This window comes from Mobula hypostoma, chromosome 18, assembly GCF_963921235.1.
Source record: "Mobula hypostoma chromosome 18, sMobHyp1.1, whole genome shotgun sequence".
In the NCBI taxonomy this organism is placed as follows: domain Eukaryota; kingdom Metazoa; phylum Chordata; class Chondrichthyes; order Myliobatiformes; family Myliobatidae; genus Mobula; species Mobula hypostoma.
In genome coordinates, this window is record NC_086114.1 from 35,744,776 (window position 1) to 35,771,969 (window position 27,194).

General features: G+C 37.8%; 1 protein-coding gene across 3 annotated transcripts in view; it reads right to left on the bottom strand.

The window, feature by feature from the left end:
* Positions 1 to 262: 262 nt before the first annotated feature.
* sec31b (SEC31 homolog B, COPII coat complex component) overlaps positions 263 to 27,194 on the bottom strand; it is a 97,672-nt gene continuing 70,740 nt past the window's right edge. For 2 of the 3 annotated variants that reach the window (XM_063070703.1, XM_063070705.1), the window contains 4 exons: positions 12,741 to 12,887; positions 10,697 to 10,816; positions 4,963 to 5,034; positions 263 to 1,909 (listed from right to left, as the gene is read on the bottom strand). In XM_063070703.1, coding sequence (XP_062926773.1) covers positions 1,730 to 1,909; positions 4,963 to 5,034; positions 10,697 to 10,816; positions 12,741 to 12,887 — 519 coding nt within the window. In that variant the 3' untranslated portion in view covers positions 263 to 1,729. The remainder of the gene's footprint in view (positions 1,910 to 4,962; positions 5,035 to 10,696; positions 10,817 to 12,740; positions 12,888 to 27,194) is intronic. The other variant, XM_063070704.1, reaches the window with a different exon arrangement.

The window sequence follows — 27,194 nt, forward strand, 5'->3', positions numbered from 1 at the left end:
TCCATGTCCTAGCCCTCACCCTGTATCCTAGTCCTGTCCCTAGTACTTCAGTGTCTGTGTCTTGCACTTGGGTCCGTTCCCAGCAACCACCTTATGACACTTTTGTGTTACACACAACCACCAAGGGAAGGAAGTTTTTACTACCTCTCCCCAACAATTTTATATCTCTTTCAGGTTACCCTCAGCTTCTTCTGTGGAAATAAATACAATCTCTTCTCATCACTGAAGTCAGGCAACGTCCTGATAAATCTCCTTTACACTCTCTCCAATGTAATGGCACCCTTCCTACAGTGTGGTAACCAGAACTGTGCAAAATACTATATTAATACACAAGTTGAATAGTCGGTAATAGTGGTAAGCATTGCAGAAAATTTCCAAATTTCAATTTGAAAAAAATTTATTTTAATTTTCATATTCACAATATTGAATGAAAAAATATGCTATTGTGGCAATGTCATAAATATTTGTGCAGAGAAGGCAGCATTTACGCATTTGAGACAGAATGACTGGATTTCTTGCACAGTTTTGAAAAAGCTGCTTACACTGTTGTCACAGAAATAACCAGAATGTTTTCAGATGCCTAATTAATGGCTACTTTGTCCATTGTTTAATTCCTTGAGGTTATTTGGGACAACAGTAGGTAATACAGTCCAATCTCTCATTGCACGTTGCAAATCAGGAGTGCGAAGAATTTGACCTCAAAATGTCCTGGCATTGGCAAAGTATTCTACAGAGTATGCATTTTTTAATACTCTGCCCATTGCTGTAGTGCCAATTTTAGGGTTCCATAATTGAAGCTGACAGCCAAATATCTGCATTAACAATAGCACAATGATTCCTGAAAACAGACATACCAAATCCACCATCACGACAATGGTGAGGCTGAGTTCCACCAGTATAATGTGGCACTAGTTTTAACCCGCTGATGTAAATTCACTATTTAGTATAAAGTTTAATGAATACAAAAAGTTAATGCTTTTTGTTTTTAAAAAAAGTGTCCTTGTATTTTGCTCTAAGCTTTTCCAGATTATAAACAGACATTAAAACTTGTCCTGTCTCCCAAGTAAAATGTTTTGCTATAACCTTGGATTAAACCCTCCCCTGAGAGTTTGAGAGTAACTTCATCCTATTTCCCCTTAAATACATGGCAGATTGAAAAATCATTGCTGTGGATTTTGGATAAAGCCAATTTATTTGATAGTGCTATTTCCAAGTCAGATGCTGCAACAAGAGTATAAGAGAGCAATATTTAACCAATATAGCATAGCTTCTCTGGGCATTTTCTAGCTATTTGTGGAAAAATCAGTGGGTACAAGGGAGAAGAATGATGAACCGTAGCTTGAAAGTCTATACAAATAACTCATGACTGCCTAATTGACCTTCAGGAAAGAAGTAGCTTATACCTTTCACAAGGCAAATACAAATCAGAAGCTTGCTGCCTGGACCCTGTCAACAGGTGTTGATCAGATTTTCTTCTGAGATCTTAAATTTAGAAATGAACCAGATTCAACCCAGTTCAGTGCATTTACAAGTGATGCACTATTTGTGTGATGCATTTCACAGAAAAGCTGAACTTTCAAAGACAGGCTTCACTAAATACCGCAAATATTAACACTTTCTTCGTATTCAACGATTTAAAACACTGAAGAAAAGAAAAAAAGTAAACAATTCAAAATTCCAAGTATTCTCATCCTCAAATGTGAAACCCTGCGGTTGGTTGGCAGCTTATTCAGATGTTGAGCTTGTTGGCGATTGTCACAATAACTTTTAAAACTGGCATGAATGCAGAGATCTCACTGAAATTGCTGCTACTCACAACATGTGTGTGAACAGCCAGCGCTTGCTGGTAATTGCACACCTCGATGTTCCGCACAATTTCATGTAGTCCACTTAAAATGTGTGGAGAGAGCTGGGTATCAGAAAACAGAGAGATTAGTAATGCTTTTGGAAATAGTGTTTCAGCACAAAATGCTTCTCTACACATTTCATTCACAAAATAAATGCAAACATCTTTTCAACACATACTGCACTATTTATTGGCCTCAGCCGTAACAGAACAGAGAAATACTGTACGTGTTTCAGATTCCAGATACAAGTCAGTTAGTGGAATTACAATGGAATCACAAATATAAATCCTCCAACAATGTGGGCTTTTTAAAATAAAATACCTATGTGGTTCTTCAGCCCAAGAGTTGATTAATCTCTTATTTAGTCTCCTAATTGGTCACTGATCTTATATTTTTTAATGCTAGTTATATAAACTGTTAAATGTAAAGAGACCATTGTTATTATTGTGCAAATCATTGCTATGATTTGCATGCATACGCACATGCATTAGTGCACCAAAGAATGAATGAAAAAATAGTTCTATATTTTGCCCTATTCAGTCTAGTTTATTAGTTCATTCAGTGTGTTCAATTTTTAAGTCTATTTTGCATTAGCAGAATGGTGATGATGGCCAACTCATAACTGCTTTTGTGATACAGGTGTAGGAGGAGTTGTAACAGGGAGGATAGTTTTTGACATGTTAATATGTTGCTACCGTCTTCTCTCCACATTTACCTATCCATTACATGTGAATGTTGTGCTGCACAGGACTGGATGGGGTTTAAATGGGATTTTCTATGGTTGAACTGCCTACCAACATTTATTGTCCTGTATGATATTATGGTGATGCAACAGAGTAACCATAAGCTCAGAACCAATAGGTTTGAGAGGCAAGACTGGGAACAATATAGTCAAAGAAAATCACACTTCAAAATTAAACTAGTACCACAAATTAAAAGAAATAGGCTGTGTTATCTGTATGTTTATTTTCTAGTCTAGATTTCACATGCAAATCATAAGCAATTCTTCCCCACACCCCTCAGAGAGAGTAAAAGTTGTGTAAAAATGACATTTGGCAACGAAGTACTTTTAATACACTTGGCATTCAGTGAAAAACATTATGCAAACTGAGTATTCTACACCGTTGCACATTCCTTTATCTTACTTGAGCTAGTTTAACTATCGATTTCCCATATCGGATATCCCTTCTGATAAAAGCAAGGTTGGTTATTCAGTTTAATTATAGGTAGTTGCTGCGTATCCCAGAGCAATTATTATAATTCCCCAACTGGCTTTCAAGAACAAAAGGACAGCAACTCTCTACACAGAATAAGACAGGAATTGAGATGCCTTAGAAATATGAAGGGTGATTGATATGTTCATGGCCTAAGGTAGGAGGAGTCAATTTTAGAAAACCTAGCACATTTATTTTTCAACATAGCCCCCTTCTACATTTACACACTTAGTCCAGCGGTCGTGGAGCATACGGATCTTGGACCTCCAGGAAATGTAAACAGATGGGTGATTGATAAGTTTGTGTCCTAAGGTAGAAGGAGACGAGTTATACAGCTCTCATTACATGCACATGCAGGTCAACTCTTTGAGTGATTATGCAGAAAGTTTGAAGTTAATAACTCATCTCCTTCTACCTTAGGCCACAAACTTATCAATCACCCCTGATGAGTTACTAACTTCCAACTTTCTGCACAATCACTCAAAGAGTTGACCTGCATGTGCGTGTAAAAGAGAGCTGTATAACTCATCTCCTTCTTCCTTAGGTCACAAACTTATCAATCACCCCTGCTGTGGAAACTTTCTGAAGATCTGTATGCTCCACAACTGCTGGACTAAGTGTGTAAATGTAGGAGAGGACTATGTTGAAAAATAAATGTACTAGATTTTCTAAAATTGACTCCTTCTACCTTGGGACACGAACTTATCAATCACCCTTTGTATAATAGGTCTGGCAGTATCTGTGAAAGGAAATGGACAGTCAACATTTTGGATTGAGACCTTTCATCTGTACTGAAAAACTGAGGGGAAATTGCCAGTATAAAGAGATGGATGGAAGGGGTTGTACAAGTGCTGCATGTGACAGGTGGATCTAAGTGAGAACTGACAGATAGATGGTGCAGGAAAGAATAGAAAGAGCAATAGTGCCTAGGTGACTGACTGGTGGAGGCAATAAAGGGCTGATAGGAGAGGAAGATGGACAACAAGATCAATTCAGGGATGAGGGATTGTACCTGTCTTGAATCATTTCACTCCATTGATCATTAAATCACCTACAGCCCTTTGTTGTCTCCATCTATTATCTCCCAGCTTCTGACTTCTGACACTATTTCCATTCTTCCCTTCTTCACCTGCTATCACCTCTTCTTACTTGAAACAACTTAGAGCTTGCCAGCTCTTGCTTCCCCCCTTCCCCTTACCCATTTACATTGGCCATCTCCCCTCTATTTTTTCAGTATAGACGATGGGTTGTGAGCTGAAACATTGATCATGATTTCCCTCCACAGACACTGTCTGACCCACTGAATTCCTCCAGCATCTTGCTCGTTGATCGAGATTCCAGCATATAGGCTCTCTAAAATACTGCAGGTAATAGAAATGGCTGGAAACATTCAGAAGACCAAGCAGCAACTGCACTTGAGTTTAATGATTCAGACATCTGTTCACCTTTTATTGTCAACAGATTTTGCCTGCCATGCTGAGCTAATTGCAATCATTACACCACATCAGTCATTTGCATTCACCTACACCTGTACTATATAAAAGCACATTATGAATTCTGGGTCACAGCTTTCAAACCTCTTTCTCCCTCATCCCATCTACCTACCACCATGAATTAATCTCAAAACTATTCTTGTTTGTAATGAAAGAATCTCTTGTCTGGGAGCAACCAGAATAGGATAAACATTTATCCTCTGCTCCTTTCATTTCCATCTCTCTCATACATATGGATAACCAATTTAAAAGAAGTGTTGACAATATTTGCAAAAAAGTCTCTTTTCACTGCTCACTTGTTTTAAAATAAATATTACATTTTGGAGCCAAATCCCATCATATTTCGTGGAACTTCTGCAAAAACATACGCATTTACCACAGATTTATATTAAAAGTATTCATACTTACAGTATGCTCTCTCAGTTTATCGTACAGGTAATCCAGTCGTTTTGCAGCATCATCCAGCTTCCTCTTAGTTTGCTATAGAATAATTCAGAATTCAATGAATTAACATGGTTTGAAATGGAAATAAGTTCTCTAGAGCCCTGTCTATTCAAATCTCTGCCAAGAATAAGTTAAGATAGTGCATAATGCATTTTTACACTTTGCCTCATGCATGTAAACATATGAACAACAATGCACTCTTTGATACACACACTCCTTTGGAGGGGGGGGGGTTACTATTGATTCTTTGGTTACAGGATACCCGAGGTGGTATTATTTGTAATGCCTTGTGACACTACAACATTGGGTTAAGTGTTTCATTATGTGAATTGAAAATGCCAGGGTCAGGTGCAAGAAGCCTATTACCATGTCTGCAAAACAAAGAGAAAAAAGGTAAATGAGGAAATGATTGAGTGATGATAGACTTGAGTTTTAACAATAACCCCAAAGCAAACTACTGAAAATGCTGGAAATCTGGAAAAAACACAGAAGATTCTGGGAACAACCAGTGGAACAGCGTTTGTGGCAAGAGAAACAGTTAACATTTCATATACCCATGCTGAATTCGTCAATTTCATCAGCTTTGTCTCCAACTTCACTTGGTTCATTTCTGACACCTCCCTCCCCTTCCTCGATCTGTCTCCATCACTGGAGACAAACTGTCTTTGACACTTAAACAAAATAAACACATAGATTCCCATGGTTATCTTGACAATATATGTTCCCAACCTGTCTCTTGTAAAAATGCTATTCCCTTTTCTCAGTACCTTAGTCTTCACTGCACCTGCTCCCAGGATGAGGCTTTCCTTTCCAGGACATCAGAGATGTCCTCCTTCCAAGAAAGGAGTTTCCCTTCCTCCACCATTGCTACCCTCATCTGCATCTCCTCTTATTTCCCAGACATCCACGCTCACCCCTATCTTCTTGCTGCCTAACAGTGATAGAGTATTTCTTGTCCTCACCTCCACATCCAAAACATCATTCTGCAATTCCCACCATCTCCAAAGGGATCCCACCCCCAAACACATATTTACCTTTCCCCCACTCTCCGCAGGAATCACTCCCTCCGTGATTCCCTTGTCCATTTGTCCCTCCCCACTAACCTAGCTCCCAACACTTATCCCTTAAAGTGCCCAAAATGCTACACCTGCCCATTCACCTCCTCCCTCACCTCCATTCAGGGCCCGAAACAGTCCTTCCTAGCGAGGCAACACCTCACCTGGGAATCTGCTGGGGTCATCAATTGCATCCGGTGCTCACAATGTGGCATTCTCTACATTGGTGAATCCTGTCGTATATTGGAGGACAACTTCATTGAGCACCTCCGCTCAATCCGCCAAAAGCGGATCTTCCCGGTGGCCAAAGATTTTAAATTCAATTCCCGTTCCCGTTTTGACATGTCAGGCCATGGCCTCCTCTTGTGCCATCATGAGACCACCCTCAGGGAGGAGGGGCAACACCTTACATTCTGTTTGGTTAGCCTCCAACCTGATGGCATGAACATCGATTTCTCCCTCTGGTGAAAAAAATTCCTCCCTCCCCCTACTTCTATTCCTCACTTCATTCTGGTCTCTTACCTCGTCTCCCTTGAATATCATCTCCCCATGCTCCTCCTCCTTCCCTTTCTCCTATGGTTCACTCTCCTCTTCTATCAGATTCCTTCCTCTCCAGTCCTTTACTTTTCCCATCCATCTGGTTTCATCTGCCACTTTCTAGCTATCCTTCTCCTCCCTCCCACCTTTCTTCCCTGGTATTTCTCACTTCCTTTCCAGTCCTGAGGAAGGATTTTGGCCCAAAACATCAACTGTTCATTTCCATGGATGCTGCTTGACCTGTTAAGTTTCTCCATTGTGTGTGTGTGTGTGTGTGTGTGTGTGTGTATACGCGCGCGTTGCGTGTTGCTTTGGATTTCCAGCATTTGCAGAATTTCTACTGTTTAACATTTCAGATCAATGATCTTTTACTTGAAAAGTTAGTTCTACATCTCTACAAATAATAACAGCTGAAAAATTTAATTGTTTTCCATTTCATTTTTGTATTTTATCAGCCTTAAGACTGTGGGAGAAAAGAAATACAGGCTATAAAATAATTCAAAAACATGGAAGTTCTACAAATAAATCCTCCGATTAGCCATGATTTGAAATTAGATGGAATGGAGGAAAAATGAAGCTTGAATGAGAACATACTTGGGAGTCTAAAAAGCAGTCATAAAACTGCTGACCATATTTGATTGGAGAGCACAGATATCAGACGATCAAGAGTAGTATATGGAGAAACTAATTTAGCAGAATTGCCTATCAAACTGACCTATAAAATCATGACCAGAAATCAATGATAGACATTTTAGGCATTCAAGTAAGAGTTAAACTGGGTAATAACAATACTGGATACAAAACATCAAACTAAGCTTCTAGAGACACATTTTGCAATGGTGATATGAGATTTCCATGTAGATGGATTCAGCAAGACCAACAATGTTATTGGACAGAGAATACTGTTGGTGGTTAAAGACTTAAGCATTTGCTCAGATTAGCATGATGTTGAAACTGCCTTTGAGGAATGAATATAAATTTTATTTGCATCCCACTGAAAGGTATGAAAATGTATTTGCTGAAAATTAGCAACTTCATGCAAGAGGAAGAAAGGATGTAGTAACTAAAGAAAAGTTAATGAATACAATTAAGCATGAAGAACATTATAAACGAGGATGGAAAGTGAATGGAAAATGTTAATGACATGAAGAGCAAGTTGGAAAGCAGAATAGTTCTGGCATAAGACACATCAGCAGAATTAGACTATCTGGCCCAATGAGTCTGATCCACCATTCCATCAAGGCTGATTTATGATCCCTCTTAACCCCACTCTTCTGCATTCTCCCTGGAACCTTTGATGCCCTTACTAGTCAAGAACGTATCAACCTCTGCTTTAAATATACTCAATGACTTGGCTTCCACATTCATCTGTGGCAATGAATTCCATCCTATATCATAAATGATGAATAGTGTGAGACAATGATCCAGCTACAGTGAAGACAATGCTATTAGAGATAATTGGGCAGGCACATAGTAAAATCAGATGGCCAAAAGATAATTATATGGCTTTTGGATAAAGTGCATTAGTTACAATACACAAGACAATGCTGTTTCTGGGACATGAGGTGGACGAGTAAGTTTTTATTTCACTTTTCTCACAGGCAATCAAGACTTGGTATACCATGAGATGACAGCTTTGAAGTTTTGAAAATAGTGCTCATAACAATGAACCAAAGAATCACACTAGCACAAAGCTTGATTACTGTTATAGTTCCCACAGTCATTTAGGAAAGGCAGACCACCTACACCAGTGTTAAGTTTCTGGTAATATTTTCTGTTTTTATTAATGGCTTGTCTTCAAACCATTGCATGACTTCAGATAATGTGGATATTTATTTTCGGACAGTAAATAAACAGTATAGTCAATCCTAAATGGAAGGTAACTGACTGCAGAAAATGTGAAAGCATGTGTTATATTCACATTATTTCTCGGAACAGTTCCTCCCTGTTTATACGACAATTATAATATTGACTTGGTTGAACCTTCAAAAGTTTGATGTTGGGGGTAAATTCTTCAATTTTAGAGGAAACGGAGCCTACAGCTAGCTACAATTGGCACTATTTGGTTAGATATCCAGGATATAAAATATCAAGAACAAGGTACACATAGAGTTTAAGTCCTCTTTTAAGTAACTCCCTTTGTTCTTGTCCCGCTCCGTTACAAGAAATATAATGACAAACAGCTGATTTGCTTCAGATGAACAAAATTAAATCCTAATCAGAATTTATGTCTGATAAAATCACCATTCAGATGCAGAAAATCATTAGTGAAGCACTGACGTTCAGTGTCCTTTCTCAAAATAATCCGGAGTAAGCTCAAAACTACAATTTTGAGTCAGACTGTTCAACACTTAACCCAGTGAGTCATGGGGCACCCCTACCACCCAGAAAGGGGAAGCCTCAGTTCACAACAACTGAAAACTGCAATGAGATTTGCACATTAAAATTCAAAGGTCTTCATACTTAAATGTTGCGTCAAGTCTGTTCACTTACATTAACATTTGAAACGGGTGGAAGGTTCATAAATGAGAAACTCTATGAGATTGTTAGGGTTGATCATTTACATGGTTGCAGGAACTTGCACTGTGCTTTAGGATACTACAGATGGGCACCCTCCAGTGGGACAAATCATTAGCATAAAACTGCATTAACCGGGCGGAGATGTGAGAAGTGTGATATCTCAGTTTTTTCTAGAACTTAGAATTAATCCACCAATAGCGAAATTGAACCTGATGTCTTCAGAAACAAAGTAAGATATTTCAGAAAAAGTCCTAATGAAGGGTCTTGGCCCGAAACATCGACTGTATACTCTTTTCCATAGATGCAGCCCGGCCTGTGCAGTTCCTCCAGCATTTTGCGTGTGTGCTAAGATATTTCAGGTTGAAATTTCCTTCTGTTTATGAGAAAAGACCAGGAACATGTTACCCACTATTGTATCAGGGCAACACTCACAACACGCTGGAGGAACTCAGTAGGTCAGGCAGCATCCGTGGAAACGTTCAGTCAATGTTTCAGGCCGGAACCCTTTGTCAGGACTGTAGAGGGAAGGGGCAGAAGCCCTATAAAGAAGGTGGGGGGAGGGTGGGAAGGAGAAGGCTGGTACGTTCCAGGTGAAAAACCAGTAAGGGGAAAGATAAAGGGGTGGGGGTTATCTTTCTTCCCCTCCCCCACCCCTTTGTCTTTACCTTTCCTGCCCATCACCTCCCTGCTTCCCCTCCCCCACCCCTTTATCTTTACCTTTCTTGCCTATCACCTCCCTGGTTCCCCTCCCCCACCCCCTTTATCTTTCCCCTTACTGGTTTCTCACCTGGAACCTACCAGCCTTCTCCTTCCCACCATCCCCCCACCTTCTTTATAGGGCCTCTGTCCCTTCCCCCTACAGTCCCGACGAAGGGTTCTGGCCCGAAATGTTGACCGATCGTTTCCACAGATGCTGCCCGACCTGCCGAGTTCCTCCAGTGTTTTGTGGGTATTGCTTTGACCCCAGCATCTGCAGGTTATTTTGTGTTTATGATTGTATCAGGGCAGGATCCCTCAATGTTCATATCAATCAAGACATGGAATCCTGTCGTAAGGCAGAAAATCACCTTTCACTGGTACTTTGCTGCAGCAGCATTGTACATCACAATTTCCCTTTTCTGGAGAGTAATGGCACATTCCTGACAATTCATTTTTCTGTATGAATTATTTGAAGGAAGATAATCATGTTGAAAAATAAATCTTTTCAGATAAAAATTAAAAGTAAAAAAACTCAGTTTTTACAGTAAGGTTGAGAGAGGCGTATAAAGAGAATATAAACTTTTCAGTTAAAAATCTTGCAATATAATTTCTACAGTACATTAACTATTCCTTATCTGTTTTCAACTAAGGATAATTGGGGCAAATGAATCCATCAATTTTAGCAATGGAAATACCGAATAACTTAAATTCCCCATCTCTCATACCTGATTTTCCATGGTAATTTAACTAATTTCATTGTGCCAGTGGTTTTCAGTCCCTACACCCGCTTCAAACACACAAAACATATAAAAACACTTTTTTGTAATACAAAGGAATGCACTATAATCTACTTTTTCAAATAACAAGATTATTGCTCAGTGACATACAGGGTCAGCAGCAGCTAAAAGGCATCGTTGTACCAGCCCATCAAACGTGGTCTTCAATATCATGTGCTCTTCTGGAATTTGCTTTTTCACAATCTTCTCTGTGGGCAGCTGTTGTAGTGGCTGGAAATGAAGCACAGCATTTAGGTCACTAATACAAAACCAAAAGACTGTAGGAATATGGCATTACAACCCATATCCAACTGCAGTCCACAGCACATCAGTACTCAGCTCAGTAGGAAGGTACACAGGTACAGACCAGCTGTGCAATTCATGGAATAAATTGTCTGTAGAAGTGCTCTCTGGCATCAGCACAAAGGGTTAAGATGTTAGGACCTCAACATTTTTTTTTAATCCACAAAATCTTTCCAGCAGTGGCCATAGTTGTCAGTTTAGCCCTGTTTTTACTTCCTACAACCACATGGATACAGTAGTTTCATGGTTCTGTTCCTTAACCATGACTCAGGCCAAGTTCAAACTTTACCATGTATCAGGTAAATTGCATGTTGATTGAGTCACTAAAGGAAAGAAGATTACCATATAAATTATTTGCACTGAAAGGACCACTGCAATTCCGCTTCAAACTACTAAAAAATTAAAGGAGCTAAAACAACCCAAAGAGACAAAATACCTTTGAAATATTAATAAAATTCTCTACTAAGTCCCTCTCCCCAGAGGTTGATTATTTCTCTTTCCATAGATCACTGAGCAAACTTAGAGAAGTCTTAATTTGATGAAGCAAAACAAATACTGACACTATGAAAGTGATGAGTCACAGGAGGAAAGTATAGCCTTCACATGCCTTTTCACAATATCTGATCAGCAGTCATTTACAATCACGTTACCCTTTTAAATTTATATATCTGACAACATATTGATAGTATTATTGTTCAGTACTGAACATAACCATATCCAAGACAAGGGAAGAATGACTGTTTTATGATGTGAGTTCTACAAGTATTGAAGAGGAGAAAAATCACATAAGTAGAGCAATCAGGGAGGCAACTTCAGACTGCAAGGTGGGATATTTCAAGCCACAGCCTCAAAGATGGGGTGAAGGATATGGGGAAGATGAGGCTCAAGTTGCAAGATGGTGAATGGACTATAAAAGTGATTGGGATAAAAGATTTAAACATGAATTAAATTCAAAGCTCTGGGAGCCAACAGAGGATTAATGGATTAGCAAAGCCTTGAACTTGGATCAGACAAGAGCTGAAGATGAAGAAGTTGGAGGCTGCCTATGAGAGGATTGTAAGTGATAATCCTGCAGATGACAAAAATATAGATTAGAGATGAAGGAGAAAGAGGCAGATTAAGGCAGATAGATGATGTTATAGAGGTGCAAATAAGGCATACTGAGATGGCAAGGAAGCTCAGTTCCAAGTCCAAAGGACACTAAAGCTGCAAACTTCCTTGTTCTATCTGAGGCAATGGCCACGGAGGGCTAAAGATCATGGCTTTTGACCTTCCTAATACATTTGTAAATTAATGGAACATATTCCACTACTTCCATATTGTTCTCCATGTTTATAGTTTTGTGGCCACCTTTCCCTCTCACATACATCATACAATGTATTTTGATTTGGGGGTATATTGCTATTGTCACTACAAATCAATGTAGACAATGAATTACAGTACACAAGACTACGGGAGTTTTGCTGCAATGGATTACTTTTACCAAAGAACTATTTTTCATTTCATTTTTCCTTTTACTGTAAAACATAGGATCTTTAATTTAAAATTGGGTGGACAGCAGTACAGCTAATAGAGGCATTGTCTTGCTTTGACAGAGACTTGGGTTCAATATCGAACTTGGGTACCATTCATAGGTCTGTGCATTCTCACTGTGACTCCTTGGGTTTTTGAATTATGTTACACAAGACATAGCACATACATTTTTAGTCTATATAGCTTCATAACAGTGCCAGACTACAAGAGTGTATTTTGACCCCTTAGCATTACTAGCACATAGATTATGTCATAAGTACAACCTAGGTATAATGCAATTGCAAAAAACAAAACCATAGACTTTCAGCAAAGGACACACCTGAAAGTTGCCCTCTTTTGGTGCCCCTGGAGGTCCTTGACTGGTTTCCTGAGAAGACAGGCCTTGGGGTTGGGCCTTTTGTGGATCCACAGAGAAATTTACAACAGGAGCTGTTATAGGAGCTGGAGGAGTGTAGTTGTCTTGAAGCTGAAAGATTACAAAGAGCATGTTCTAAAGCAGAAGCTACCACAAAAAGGTTAACAACTTTATCAAGTTAATTGTTCAGAAAGACCTAGATTGTGATTCTTTCTGCATTAACACATCTCTAGTTAACGGTACAAACCAATACAAGTTATCCTTCAAGATTTGAATAACAGCATATCAATTGGATTTTGTAATATTCCCATATCATCTTTAAAATGCTTCATAAAACTAAACTTTATGACCAATCTTATGGCAATGTCTTTAATACTCCATTAAAGTATTGCACGGTTCATTACCTAAAATACTGCATGGTTTATTATCTATTTTTGTTTCACAATACTTATGAATTAACTTGGTAAGTGTAAAATATCATATAAATGGAGCATCTACTATTTTTGCCTTAGACCGTCCATGGGTGTTTCGCTTTTATGAGCTTGAAATAACTTTGGGGTACTTTCATTTATTTAGCAATTCAAGATATGCATACCTTTGTCTCTATAAAGTGCAATTAAATCACAATGTGTTAACTAAAATCTTCAGCAAACTATACTTTTTCATGTAATCACATTTTGTTCTTGCAAGTATTTCCACCCAAGTTTGCGTTTTCCAGTCTTTTATAGCAATGACCAGCTCATTCAAAGATAATATGGGACAATCAGCATTTCAAGGATCTAAGTTCAAAGTAAAATTTATTATAAAGCATATACATGTCACCAGGTACAACCCTGAGATTCTTTTTCTGTGGGCATACTTAGCAAATCTACAGAACAGTAACTGTAAACAGGATCAATGAGTGTAGTTACCCCCTTTTGTTCAAGAGCCTGATGGCTGAGGGGTAGTAACCATTCTTCAACCTGGTTGTGCGAGTCCTGAGGCACTTGTACCTTCTACCTGATGGCAGCAGTGAGAAAACAGCATGGCCTGGTTGGTGAGGATCTTTGATAATACTGCCAAAGTAAACTCTGCATGGTTGACATTTATTGCTGGCATTGCTTTTTACTGATGAGAACTGAAGAGCTTTTTAGGTAGGTCCTTAATGGTGGTTTTCAATTTATAATGGTCAAATTGCATAATTTGAACCTTAACTATTCCCAGTTCATGCCAAAATTACAGCATTTTAAAATAAAGATCTGTCGATTCTAAAGTTTTTTCTAAGTTATTAGCAAATAGACTAGAAAAAGTACTTCCTTCTATTATTTCGGAAGACCAAACGGGTTTTATTAAAGGTCGTTACTCTTTTTATAATATTCGTACATTGTTAAATATCGTTTATACTCCCTCACAAAATGTTCCTGAGTGTGTTATTTCTTTAGATGCCGAGAAAGCTTTTGATAGAGTAGAATGGCCTTATTTATTTAAGGTGCTTGAAATGTTTAATTTTAGCTTGAAATTTATATCCTGGATTAAACTGTTATATCACTCCCCTCTAGCCTCGGTTTGTACTAACTCTTTAAATTCACCTTTTTTTCCTCTCTTTCGTGGTACTCGACAAGGCTGTCCTCTTAGTCCCCTATTATTTGATATTGCATTAGAACCTCTTGCAATTGCTATTCGAGAATCTTCAAATATTACTGGGATAACTCGGGGATTAAAGTCCCATAAATTATCACTCTATGCTGATGATTTACTTTTATATATTTCTAATCCTGAGAGATCTATTCCTGCTGTTTTAGAGTTATTAGCACAATTTGGTCTTTTCTCAGGTTATAAATTAAATCTTAGTAAGAGTGAACTTTTTCCGATTAATAAACATCTTCCCTTATATTATAAATTTCCATTTAAATTGATTAATAATTACCTTTCATATCTTGGGATTAAAATTACTTGTAAACATAAAGATTTATTTAAGACTAACTTTTTACCATTAATAGACCATATTACTCAACTTTCATCTAAATGGTTTCCCTTATATTTAACTTTGATTGGTCGTATTAATGCAGTTAAGATGTTTTTTTTGCCAAAATTTTTATATGTGTTTCAGGCATTACCAATTTTCGTTCCTAAATCTTTTTTTGATAAAGTTGACTCTAAAATTTCTTCATTTATTTGGCAGAATAAGAATCCGAGACTGGGTAAAATACATTTACAGAAAGCTAAGAGAGATGGAGGTTTAGCATTACCTAACTTTAGATTTTATTATTGGGCTATTAATATTCGACATATGAAATTTTGGTTACTTGACCGGGATATACTATCTATTCCTAAATGGGTAGCATTGGAATTACAATCTGTTCAGGGTTATACACTTGGTTCTATTTTAGGTTCATCTCTTCCTTTTGATTCGAAACGCCTTAAGCAGATCTCTAACCCGATCGTTAAATATGCTTTGCGTATTTGGTTTCAATTCAGAAAATTTTTTGATCTTAATCAATTCGGGTTAGCGATTCCTATTTTAGGTAACATATTTTTTCCTCCCTCTTTTACGGATCGCGCTTTTCAAACTTGGAAGACTAAGGGTATTTTACGGTTTTTGGATTTATTTTTAGATGGTTCCCTTATGTCTTTTGAACAATTATCTAATAAATATAACTTATCAAGAATACATTTTTTTAGATATTTACAAGTTAGAAATTTCCTAAGTACTATACTTTCTTCCTTTCCAATGCTTCCTCCTATATATATTTTAGATTCGATAATTAACCTTAATCCATGTCAGAAAGGTGCATCGGCTATGATTTATAATATTATTATGAAACTTAGGAAAGCTCCATTTGATAAGATTAGGGTAGATTGGGAACAGGAATTGGGGCTTACCATTTCTGTGGATGATTGGGGGCAGATTTTACAATTAGTTAATACTTCTTCTATTTGTGTTAAACATTCCCTAATTCAATTTAAAGTGGTGCATAGAGCACATATGTCCAAAGATAAGTTAGCGCGTTTTTACTCGTATATTAATCCTTTCTGTGATAGATGTTCGGGGCAGATAGCCTCTTTAACTCATATGTTTTGGTCTTGCCCTACTTTGGAAACTTTTTGGAGAGATATTTTCAATATTATTTCTAAGGTATTAAATATAGATATCTCTCCTCACCCTATTACTGCTATCTTTGGACTACCTAAAATTTCTAGTAATCTTTCCCCTTCAGCCCGTAGAATGATTGCATTTCTTACTTTAATGGTGAAAAGATGTATTTTACAACATTGGAAAGAGCTTAATGCTCCAACTACCTTTTTTTGGTTTTCTCAGACGATTTTATGTTTGAATCTGGAGAAAATTAGAAGTAACCTTTATGATTCTTCATTTAAATTTGAACAGATTTGGGGACCTTTTATTCGATATTTTCATTTAATGTAATATTTACCCTTCTTGTTTTTTCTTCACTGTTTTAATGGAGGTCGGGATTGAGGACGTGATTTTAAGTTTAACTCTGTTTGGTTTCAAGTTAGCCCATTGCTTTGCTTTGCTTTTAGTTAGTTGCACGGTGGGTTTTTTTTTGGGGTTTTTTTTTTCTTTTTTTTCCATTGATATATATAAAATCTAGTATACTATTATGTTATCTTGGTTTCTTATGCTTAAATTACATTGTTTGTAGTATTTTCTTTTTGGTATTGTTATCTTTTGGAATTTTATTATACTTTAACATTGTATTAATGTTTATATGGCTTACCTTTTTTGTATACTTACTCAATAAAAAGATTTAAAAAGAAAGAAAGTAAAATAAAGATCATTTAATCTAGTGAAGTATCCATTTCTTTGATATGAAAAGGTGAGAGATACAAGTACTTTTTGAATTATGTAACAGTTGCACAAAAGGTAGATTCTGAAGAACAAAGTTTCCTGAACAATTAATGTTGAGAAATATCAATCACCTTACTTCAAAACTATTTACAAAGCAGTGACTGGCATGTTGAACTGAATCTATTACTGAACACATCTAACTTTTGAGTTCAGTACAATCATTAATTGGGTAAATAAGTTCCTATAGATGCTGCCTGGCCTGCTGCGTTCCACCAGCATTTTGTGTATGTTGGGTAAATAAGTTTTGTGATCTAGCTTGGAGCATTAACACTTCATTAATATACAAAACTATATCGCTGGAATCTAAATCTAAATATAAATGATAATGAATTTTCACACCAGAACTGAATCACACAGATCATTTACAAAGGAAAGAATTATTATTTTTAAATGCTCAGATCCTGATGTCCATCTATGTTTTTAAATGTACCACCACTTCCACTGATCTTCAAAATTCGTTTCCATAATGAAACATTCACAATACAAATGCATTGTTCCAAGTATACTTAAATCTATGAAAGATACTTAAAGTATATTGGATTACTGTGGCTATCTCAGCTAATGATGCAATGAGGTTACATCACAGGGTTCCAACACTTGTTTAGAAACAGTTCCTGCAGAGTAGAAGTCTGAGAACTCTATAGCTGGGCAGTATGGTCTGCCTAAAGTACTCCAAGTCATACTGTTCCACTAATATCAATAATTTAAATTCAGTGGACAATTAAAATGCAGTGAAATATCCCAAGGTGCTTTGCAACACCATAATCAAACCAAAATTGACAGAATGCCATATAGAAGATATGGAGACAGATGATTTATAGCCTGGTGAAAAGTCCTGGCTTTATTCACAGACTGCTGTTGACTAAGAAAGGCCTGCACCAACCATATTTTGATAAAAGAACAATAGGAAAACAATTAAGCTAGTAGTCATGTGCTTTTTTTTAAAAGTTGGGCCCAAAGTTTTGATATTATAATCAAAGCACATGAATTTAGATCACACTGTTAACTTTGGATAATTTAAAAAAAAATTAAGTTCAGGATTAGAAAACTGCTGATCATGAATAAGAGAAACAATGCTCTCTGAGAATTAGAACACTGTTACCTAGGGAAGCTCCACAATAGAGTGAGTTAATGTTAAAATCACAACTGAATGACTTTAAAGCAAAACTGTTTAAAGGGAATGTTTTAAACGTTCCGCACTAAGAACCAGGAAAAATAATTCCAGTTTACTAATTGTAATTATATCCTGGCCCTCAAAGGAGGAAATTATACCATTGAATTTGACAGAAAATATTCAAAATAACAGTGGTATGGCTAGTAACTCTTGTGACCCAGGTTCAATCCTGGCCTCCGGTACTGGCTACGAGTTTGTATGTTCTCCCAATCATCACATAGGTTTTCTCGTCTCCTCCATGTGCCAAAAATGTACAGAATGGTATGTTAATTGGCCATACGGGGAGAATAAAATTGGTTGGAATAGGATTAGTGTAAAAATAGGTGCTTGATGATCTCCACGTACTCACTCAGCACAAAGGGCCTATTTCTGTGCTAGATCTCTCTATGATCCTGGCATGTGTAACAGTGCTCACATTGCATGTGAGACTTATACAATAGGTGTAGTTGATGAATAATAGCAGTTTCAACTGAGCTGGAAAAGAAATTAGATAGAATAAATTTGGAAACAATTCATATCCAGTGTCACCATCTTTCACATTATTATACACAAAGCTCATCCACAAAGTGTGAAACACAGTGGAAACAATTCCTCCAGTTCTAGCCCCTTACTCATTCCCAATTTCCCTTGTTCGCCCATTAACAATGCTTTCAGTCAACCAGCAAGAGGGATCTGGAATACCTCTTAAGTATTTCAGTCCCTACAATCTCCCTTAAAGGTTCTCCTCGAAATCGACATTTTTAGGCTTATATGTGTCCGCAATGTACCGTAATAGTCAGCATCATGTGGTTTGTTCAAATTTACCTCCACAGATGGCAAAATGCAGATTCAAGTTGTTACTATTAAAATAAATTGTGCATAACTATGCCGCAATGCAATGAAATTTCACTAACTTAAATCACAGTTCGTTCCTGATTTCATTTTGTCTCCTGTGGAAAATCTCAAAAGTTATGCTTCATCATGGAGCACGAATAATGCACAAATCAATTTGAAAATTCTTCCAAAGAATGTTTTTATTTGTGTGGATAGGATGATGATGCAAGTGATCCTAATGGAGAATTGTAGAAACGTGAGATCCTAGGAAAATCTTATGGCAGTGTTTTGGGTCTTTTTATAGATCATTTCCTTTGCTTTTGACTTTACTTGTGCATCATATCAGAATATCAACTTTGTGAGATTTATGAGATCTTCACTTTCCTTGAATACATTTGAAATTAGCCATACCAATATCTACCATTTGAAGGATTAACATCACTGGCAAGCGCTAACACAACTAAAGTAATTATAAATGACGCAGGCGAACTGAACTACAGGCACATCACGACAAACTGAAATTGCAGTTAATGGTTCCATGAATCCACAGCTAAAAGGATTTTCAGATTAACCCTCTAAGCTCATCATGTCCAGAAGAGGTCACTCTGCTGAACTGTAAAATCCACTGGAAGAAAGTGATTACAATCACAGCAAAATAGATGACATCTTTCTCCTTCAAAACAGCTAAATAACTTCAAGTAGGGCTAACAAACACTTGGATATTCAGTAGTGTTTCTCATGTTGAATGAATACAATCTGCACTTAAAAGTAATCCTGATGAATTTAGGGTTTGCAAATTTGCTTTAATTGAGTAAAATGGCTTCATTTTCTCGTGCTATCTACAGGGAAGGAGGAGGAGGGATTAAGGTCGGGGATTACTGCAGACATTTAAAAAAAGGATACCTCCTACTTTGACTGGTATTATATTGTGGTACAAACGAACAGCTCTAGTTTCACATGACTAGTCCTTCTCTCGCACCATTTCTAATCCCTTCCTTGGATCATTCTCTTGATTCTTCACCCAATGAAGTAGATATACTTGACAATAACATCCAATCAAAACAGACTGGAAGCTTTAAAGACTTAAAACAACTTCCTTGGGGATCTGACTATATTACAGATGTGTTTTTTTTTCAAACTCCTTTTCCCTACAAAAGCATTTGGAATTCTGAGCACAAGAGATTCTGCAGAAGAAAGTTCTCAGCCCAAAACATCAACTGGAATTTTGCCCCTTCAACTTTTACTAAAAACTCCATCTAGCATTGGTATAGGCATGAACGTGGCTTAAAAAACTTCATAGCCTTGATTTTCTAGCATTACATAGCTAGATCAATGGCCAGTGGTGTTTCTAGTGTTTGGCAGTAGGATGGTTACATTACTGAACTAGTGATCTAGAGTTTCAGGTTGGTAATCCAGAGAATACAATCTCAAAGATGATCCAATGAGATTTGATAAATTGAATGCAGTTTAAAAAGGAAAGTGAAAATAACAATAAATTGGTATCAGCAAAACACAAACACAATAGATTCTATAGATGCTAAAAATCCAGAGTAATCCACACTAAATGATGTAGGAACTCAGCAGGTCAGGCAGCATCTATGGAAATGAATAAAGAGTCAACATTTCGAGCCAAAACCCTTCGTCAGGACCATCAGTTTTTGTGTGTTACTCTGCATCAGTAAAAAATAGCTTCAAAGTTTTTATTTTATTTTATTTAGCAATGCAGTGCAGAATAGGCCCTTCTGGCCCTTCGAGCCACCCAACAACCTATCTATTTAACCCTAGCCTGATCACAGTATCATTTACAATGACCAATCAACTTACTAACTGGTACACCTTAGGACTGTGGGTGGAAACCAAACATCCAGAGGAAACTCGCGCATTCCACAGCGAGGATGTACAAACTCCTTACAGAGAATGCTAGGATTGAACTCCAAACTCCGACGGCCTGAGCTGTAATAGCATCGCACTAACTGCTACGCTACCGTGGCACATAAAGGCTCAATCAGCAAAACGTCCTTTAGGAAATATATTTACAGTCCTAATTTAATATGGCTAATTTATACCGTTCTCTGATAGATGCCAGCCAAGACTATATGGAACTCAAGTGATCAGCAGCATCCTTGTACAGGGTCAGAAGACTGAGGGTAGATTTAAAACCCACTCCAGAGACAAAAATCTAGTTTGCAACTTTGTGTGCTAGACTATTGGAGTTTCTGTCTTCTGAATGGGTCATTAAACCAAATCCGTTCATGCTCTCTCAGGTAGTCATATGAGATTTCATGGTGCTATTTGGATGAGAGACAGGGCATGACTCCCAGTATATTAGCCAAAGTTTATCCTTCATTCAACATCACAAAAACAACAGATTATCTGAATTTTACCACTTTGCCCTTTATGGGAGACTATTAGCTGCAAACTGTGCACCGTATTTTACACAAGACAATTTAGTATCCCCATTGGATTATAACTGTTCAAAGTGAAGGACCACCCGCTTGTGAGGCCAGTGAGAATCAGTGTGTCAGGGAAATGTGGACATCAAAAGAAGTGTCACTTCACAAACTACCCACTGACAGGAGCCCCCTGGCCTAACAGTGCTATAGTCTGTGGTCTGACAATGACCTCAGAACTGCAGTGGAAGCAAGTTATTCTCAATCCTAAGAGACTACTTAAGAAGATGGTAGCAAACAGAGCAAATATAAACCACTAATAAACAGAAGAATTTTTAACCACCACTAAGATATCATGTCCTGCCGCTTCTTCTATTAGATGCTTACCATAAGAATATGGTACATGAAATACACTTTATAAGAACATGGGATTAAAGAATGTTACTATTATGAAATATGTTTCATAAAGAATACCAAATCAATCCCCTTTACCATAAACATCAGGCAACTACACTGGGGTGGAAGGTTGTACTGAGGTAGTCAGAGGTCATAAGTATAAGCCCCACATGAGACTTAACAACTTAATCTAGCAAGCACATTGGCGCAGTACTATACAGGCAGCTTTGAAGATGAAGCATTTTCACTTCAGCCCCAGTTACGCTGTCAGCTTGATGTAAAAGATTTTGCAGCACTACTTAACAAGTTTGCAGGTTCTGTGTCCCAGGCATGCACTGTGGGTCTGTGGCTCGTTGCCATAGGTCTGTTATGTGAGACCCCACTCACAGCCTCTTTGCTCAACTCCAGATGTTTTGGGTCAGAAAGATAAATGCTCTTGATTCAGGTAAGCCAAGTTCAGGAGAGTGGCAATCATGGGTGGTCAGTACACAGTGAACTGTGGGCCTGAAAATTACAAATTATTTCTTTGTTAATGGGATTCTGAATAACACTGTCTTGAATTCACTTTTTTTTTTGTTAAGACTGCATGCACTGTACATAGAGGACACTTCTCAGAAAACCATTTATATCCTGGTTAAGTATCAAAATCACTGTTAAGGAGGAAATTATACTCTTGGAGACAGATATGTAGAATACTGTCAGTAGTTATTACAGAGAACTACTGCTTGTCAAAGAACATTGGAAAATTTTTAAAAATATTAAAAGATGGCAATATCAGCTTGAAGAACAAAGCACAATTTTTCAAACAATATTATAGACCATGTAATAAAAATAAGTAGAAGGCAATTACAGCATAGAACATTTATGGTCATACAACCTGTTGATTCCATACTGTTTCATTGTAGAGAAATTACATCATTCCAGTCTCCTATTTCTACACTGAGCCAGAGTCATACAGCACAAAAACAGGTCTTTTGGCCCACTGTAATCATGCCAACTCTCATTTACCCACCCACACTAATCCAATTTGGGCAGCTGGTGGCATAGTGGCATCAGCGCCGGACTTCGGAGCGAAGGCTCCTGAGTTCAAATCCAGCCGGCTCCCTTGCATGCTTTCCATCCGTGCTGGGTTGAGCGTCAAGCTAGCAACATGGCCTCATAAAAATAAGAAAGCCTGCTATAAAAAAAAAGCTGTCATGACGGCGTCCCGGTGACTCACAAGGGCTTTCTTCTTCTTCTACTAATTCAATTTACCAGTCCAAATCGAAGACTGAACCAAAATGTTGGCACCCCTGGGATCCAAAGTGATGATCCAAAATCATGATGATGTAGGGTAGATGTTAAGACTGTGGGCTGTTTTTTTTAATTGGAAGCCTGTCACCAGGCATGTTCCACTGGGATAAATGCTGGCACAATAACTGCGTGTCATATCCACTTAAAAACGTAAACACGAGGAATTCTGCAGATGCTGGAAATTCAAGCAACACACATCAAATTTGCTGGTGAACGCAGCAGGCCAGGCAGCATCTCTAGGAAGAGATACAGTCGATGTTTTGGGCCAAGACCCTTCATCAGGACTAACCGAAGGAAGAGCTAGTAAGAGATTTGAAAGTGGGAGGGGGAGGGGGAGATCCAAAATGATAGGAGAAGACAGGAGGGGGAGGGATGGAGCCAAGAGCTGGACAGGTGATTGGCAAAAGGGATACGAGAGGATCATGGGACAGGAGGCCCAGGGAGAAGGAAAAGGGGGAGGGAAAAACCCAGATGGGCAAGGGGTATAGTCAGAGAGACAGAGGGAGAAAAAGGAGAGAGAGAGAAAGAATGTGTGTATATAAAAATAATAACGGATGGGGTATGAGGGGGAGGTGGGGCATTAGCTGAAGTTAGAGAAGTGAATGTTCATGCCATCAGGTTGGAGGCTACCCAGACGGAATATAAGGTGTTGTTCCTCCAACCTGAGTGTGGCTTCATCTTTACAGTTGAGGAGGCCGTGGATAGACATGTCAGAATGGGAATGGGATGTGGAATTAAAATGTGTGGCCACTGGGAGATCTTGCTTTCTCTGGTGGACAGAGCGTAGGTGTTCAGCAAAATGATCTCCCAGTCTGCGTCGGGTCTCGCCAATATATAGAAGGCCACATTGGGAGCACTGGACGCAGTATATCACCCCAGCCGACTCACAGGTGAAGTGTCACCTCACCTGGAAGGACTGTCTGGGGCCCTGAATGGTGGTAAGGGAGGAAGTGTAAGGGCATATGTAGCACTTGTTCTGCTTACAAGGATAAATGCCAGGAGGGAGATCAGTGGGGAGGGATGGGGGGGACAAATGGACAAGGGAGTCGTGTAGGGAGCGACCTCTATGGAAAGCGGGGGGGGGGGGAGGGAGGGAAAGATGTGCTTAGTGGTGGGATCCCGTTGGAGGTGGCGCAAGTTACGGAGAATAGTATGTTGGACCCGGAGGCTGGTGGGGTGGAAGGTGAGGACCAGGGGAACCCTATTCCTAGTGGGGTGACGGGAGGATGGAGTGAGAGCAGATGTGCATGAAATGGGGGAGATGCATTTGAGAGCAGAGTTGATGGTGGAGGAAGAGAAGCCCCTTTCTTTAAAAAAGGAGGACGTCTCCCTCGTCCTGGAATGAAAAGCCTCATCCTGAGAGCAGATGCGGCGGAGACAGAGGAATTGCGAGAAGGGGATGGCATTTTTGCAAGAGACAAGGTGAGAAGAGGAATAATCCAGATAGCTGTGAGAGTCAGTAGGTTTATAGTAGATATCAGTAGATAAGCTGTCTCTAGAGATAGAGACAGAAAGATCTAGAAAGGGGAGGGAAGTGTCTGAAATGGACCAGGTAAACTTGAGGGCAGGGTGAAAGCTGGAGGCAAAGTTAATGAAGTCAACGAGCTCAGCATGCGTGCAGGAAGCAGCGCCAATGCAGTCATCGATGTAGCGAAGGAAAAGTGGGCGACAGATACCAGAATAGGTGTGGAACATAGATTATTCCACAAAGCCAACAAAAAGACGGGCATTGCTAGGACCCATACGGGTGCCCATAGCTACATCTTTAGTTTGGAGAAAGTGGGAGGAGCCAAAGGAGAAATTATTAAGAGTAAGGACTAATTCCGCTAGACGGAGCAGAGTGGTGGTAGAGGGGAACGGATTAGGTCTGGAATCCAAAAAGTAGCGGAGAGTTTTGAGACCTTCCTTTCTTTTTAAATCCTTTTATTAAATAAGTATACAAAAGGTAAACCATATAGGCACTAATGCACTGTTAGAAATTACAGGAGATATTAATACAGAAAAAAATTGATACAAACAGTGCGGTTTAAACATAAAATAATAAGGTAAATTAATAGTATACTAATTTTATATATATATCTCAATAGAGAAAAGGAAAAAAAAAACCCACCGTGCAACTAAACTAAAAGCAAAGCAAAGCAATGGGCTAACTTGGAAACAGGTAGAGTTAAAAAACTTAAAATCACGTCCTCAAACCCGACCTCCATTAAAAACAGTTAAAAAAAAGCAAGAAGGGAATATAAATATAAAACAAAAGAGAAAAAAAATAATTACATTAAATGAAAATATTGAATAAAAGATCTCCAGGTCTGTTCAAATTTAAATGAGGAATCATAAAGATTACCTCTAATTTTCTCCAAATTTAAGCATATCGCCTGGGAGAACCAAAAAAAGGTAGTTGGAGCATTAGGCTCTTTCCAATGTTGTAAGATACATCTTTTCGCCATTAAAGTAAGAAATGCAATCATTCTACGGGCTGAAGGGGAAAGATTACTGGAAATTTTAGGTAATCCAAAGATAGCAGTAATAGGATGAAGAGAGATATCTATATTCAATACCTTTGAGATAATATTAAAAATGTCTCTCCAAAAAGTTTCTAGAGTAGGACAAGACCAAAACATATGAGTTAAGGAAGCTATCTGCCCCGGACATCTATCACAAGAAGGATTAATATGAGAATAAAAACGAGCTAATTTATCTTTGGACATATGTGCTCTATGGACAACTTTAAATTGAATTAGGGAATGTTTAGCACAGATAGAGGAAGTATTGACTAATTGTAAAATCTGCCCCCAGTCATCCACGGAAATAATAGAACCCAATTCTTGTTCCCAATCTGACCTAATCTTATCAAATGGAGCTTTCCTAAGTTTCATAATAATATTATAAATATTAGTCGCTGCACCTTTCTGACATGGATTAAGGTTAATTATAGTATCTAAAATATATGTAGGAGGAAGCATTGGAAAGGAAGAAAGTATAGTACTTAGGAAATTTCTAACTTGAAGATATCTAAAAAAAATGTATTCTTGGTAAATTGTATTTATTAGATAATTGTTCAAAAGACATAAGGGAACCATCTAAAAATAAATCCAAAAACCGTGAAGTACCCTTAGTCTTCCAAATTTGAAACGCACGATCCGTGAAAGAGGGAGGAAAAAAAATGTTACCTAAAATAGGAATCGCTAGCCCAAATTGGTTAAGATCGAAAAATTTTCTGAATTGAAACCAAATACGTAAGGTATATTTAACTATCGGGTTAGAAACCAGTTTGAGGCGTTTCAAATCGAAAGGAAGAGAGGAACCTAAAATAGAGCCAAGTGCATAGCCCTGAGCAGATTGTAATTCCAAAACTACCCATTTAGGGATGGATAGCGTATCTTGGTCAAGTAACCAAAATTTCATATGTTGAATATTAATTGCCCAGTAATAGAATCTAAAGTTAGGTAATGCTAAACCTCCATCTCTCTTAGCTTTCTGTAGATGTATTTTACCCAGTCTCGGGTTTTTATTTTGCCAAATAAATGAAGAAATTTTAGAGTCAACTTTATCAAAAAAAGATTTTGGAACAAAAATCGGTAATGCCTGAAATATATATAAAAATTTTGGCAGAATAAACATCTTAACTGCATTAATACGACCAATCAAAGTTAAATATAATGGAAACCATTTAGATGAAAGTTGAGTAATATGATCAATTAAAAAATTAGGTAAAAAATTAGTCTTAAATAAATCTTTGTGTTTGTAAGTAATTTTAATCCCAAGATATGAGAAATAATTATTAATCAATTTAAACGGAAAGTTATGATACAAGGGAAGTTGTTTATTAATCGGAAAAAGTTCACTCTCACTAAGATTTAATTTATAACCTGAAAAAAGACTGAATTGTGCTAATAAATCTAAAGCAGCAGGGATAGATTTTTGAGGATTAGAAATATATAAAAGTAAGTCATCAGCATAGAGTGATATTTTATGGGACTTTAAGCCCCGAGTTATCCCAATAATATTTGGAGATTCTCGAATGGCAATTGCAAGAGGTTCTAATGCAATATCAAATAATAAAGGACTAAGAGGACAACCTTGTCGAGTACCTCAAAAAAGAGGGAAAAAAGGTGAGCTTAAGGAGTTAGTACGGACCGAGGCCATAGGAGAATGATATAACAGTTTGATCCAAGATATAAATTTCGAGCTAAAATTAAACATTTCAAGCACCTTAAATAAGTAAGGCCATTCTACTCTATCAAAAGCTTTTTCAGCATCTAAAGAGATAACATACTCAGGAACATTTTGTGAGGGGGTATAAACAATATTTAACAGTGTGCGAATGTTATAGAAAGAGTAACGACCTTTAATAAAACCCGTTTGGTCTTCCGAAATAATAAAAGGGAGAACTTTTTCTAATCTGTTTGCTAATAATTTAGAAAAAATTTTAGAATCAACATTTAATAAAGATATTGGTCTATAAGATGCACATTGAGCAGGATCTTTATCCTTCTTTAATA